Source organism: Propithecus coquereli, unplaced genomic scaffold, assembly GCF_000956105.1.
Source record: "Propithecus coquereli isolate 6110/MARCELLA unplaced genomic scaffold, Pcoq_1.0 Scaffold178, whole genome shotgun sequence".
NCBI lineage: Eukaryota > Metazoa > Chordata > Mammalia > Primates > Indriidae > Propithecus > Propithecus coquereli.
The window spans coordinates 602,826-605,155 of record NW_012142523.1 but is presented as its reverse complement, the minus strand read 5'-3'; the positions used below and the strand labels follow the sequence as shown (position 1 = coordinate 605,155).

General features: G+C 42.1%; 1 protein-coding gene across 1 annotated transcript in view; it reads left to right on the top strand.

Annotated features, from left to right (window-relative positions):
* SNRNP40 (small nuclear ribonucleoprotein 40kDa (U5)) overlaps positions 1-2,330 on the top strand; it is a 45,882-nt gene that overhangs the window by 12,630 nt on the left and 30,922 nt on the right. Inside the window, exon 5 of the mRNA XM_012642207.1 lies at positions 64-186. Within this exon, the coding sequence (XP_012497661.1) occupies positions 64-186 (123 nt within the window). The remainder of the gene's footprint in view (positions 1-63; positions 187-2,330) is intronic.

Sequence of the window (2,330 nt, the reverse complement as noted above, 5' to 3'; positions counted from 1 at the left end):
ACTTAGGAGTATACTGTGCAGTTACTTCTTAGAGTAATACATTCTCCTGTTCCTCTGCTTCAGCTTTGGGACATCCGGAAGAAAGCAGCCATTCAGACATTTCAGAACACATACCAGGTGTTAGCTGTGACCTTCAATGATACAAGTGATCAGATTATTTCTGGTGGAATAGACAACGATATCAAGGTATGTTTGATGTTTATGTTATAGTTCCCTTTCACCTAGTTCCACTCATAGAAGCAAATCTTTTTAAATTTCAGAGATTGTGATAACTTTGCACTTAATACCAACTAAAAGAAAGATAGTAACTTGCAGTTTATTGGAACTTATTTTCTTTCTCTCCTATCCTCATTGACTTCCTAAATCAATATGAGTTGCATTGCAGCTCATATAAGCACTATCGGGAACCAGGCAGTTAGTGTGAAGTCTGAAGTCCCTGGTTAGGGGACTGTGTACGTTTCTCTAAGAATTAGAAACAGTAATGATAATAGAGAAAGAGGTAAAGATATTACCAACCATATGGCAGTACAGTGTAGCTCAAGCTTTCAGGTAATTGACTTAGGTTCTAATCCCAGTTGCAACACTTTCTAGTTTTATGACTTCAAGTGAGTTCTTTAACTTCTTTAAACCTCTGTTTTCTCCTGTGAACAGTGAGGGTGGTACTAACAACAACAATAGCATCTACCTCACAGGGTTGTTATGGGGATTAAATGAGCCTAGTGCATTAGAGCACCTAGCAGAGTTCCTGGACATAGCAAGTGACAGTAAAAGTGAAGTGTTATTTGGGGACTACGAAATTCATATCTACCTTTACTTATTGGTTTCCTTAAGGATCTCAAAGACTTTGGCATTATCTTCTGCCTTGTCATGAGAATAGTAACTGTCAGGTAAATACTCAACTTCCTGTGTTTTCCCAACCTGGAAATTGTACTGTATTCCTATCCCTCCTTGCCTCCTTTGCTGTTACTATGGATGAAATGTTCTTGTGTCTAAAGGTAGTCCTTTAAATGGAAGTGTTTCAATCCTTCTTCCCTTCTTTTAACCTCTTCTCTTCTGCTTTTCTACTTCTCATCTACATTTCATCATGCTTAGGTCTCTTTTCTATGGCAGGAGGGGGAGTCTTCCTTCAATTCCACATCTTCTCTTGATACTGCCCTGTGAGTCTTCTCCTTTACATCCAAACTTCTTGAAAAGGGATGATGGTGATATTGTCATCATCACCTAATACGTAGTGCTTTTATGTCAGGTGTCATTCTCAGGGCTTTACATCATTAATTCATTTAATCTTTATGACAGCCTCTTGCAATTTTTTTTTTCTTGAGACAGGAGTCTTCCTCTGTCCCCCAGGCTAGAGTGCCGTGATGTCAGCCTAGCTCACTGCAACCTCAGACTTCTGGGCTCAAGCGATCCTCCTTCCTCAGCTTCCTGTGTCCCTGGGACTATAGGTGCACATCACCACACCTGTCTTATTTTTTCTATTTTTAGTAAAGATGGGGTCTTGCTCTTGCTCAGCCTGGTCTGGGACTCCTGACCTCAAGCTATCCTCCCACCTCGGCTTTCCAGAGTGCTAAGATTATAGGTGTGCCCAGCCAATCTCATGAAATATTAATAAATGCTATTAATGCCATTTATAGATGAAGAAACTGAGCCAAAGGAGGCACAACAACTTATCCCAGGGTTACATAGCTAATAACTGATGGAATCTCAGTTCAAAACCGAGAGTTTGGGTGGGGTGCAGTGGCTGTTGTTATACAGCAACAAAAATAAAAACCTATAGCAACTGATTTCAAATATTGTGCTAACTGCTGCTGCCAGAAAACAGTCAGGCAGCCTGTATCCAAAATCTGAAACATGCTTATACTTACTTACATTCATTCATTCATTCATTCATTTATTACAGGCAGAGTCTCGCTCTCTTGCCCTGGGTAGAGTGTGGTGGCGTCTTCATTATCTCACAGCAACCTCAAACTCCTGGGCTCAAGCAATCCTCTTGCCTCAGCCTCCTGAGTAGCTGGGACTACAGGCATGCGCCACCAGGCGAAGCTAATTGTTTCTACTTTTGGTAGAGACAGGGTCTTGCTTTTGCTCAGGCTGGTCTCGAACTCCTGAGTTCAAGCGATTCTCCCACCTCAGACTCCCAGAGTGCTAGGATTACAGGTGTGCCCGGCCTCATTCCCCTACTTTTAAACCCTTCTGTAGCTCTGCAGTGAGGGAGATAAAGTCCAAGCCAGGCATTCAAAACCTTTTGTGAGCTTGCCTCTGCCTACCTTGCAAGCATCATCTGCTGCCTCTTGGTGCCTAGTTCCCTACAGTCCAGCAATTTTTCATGC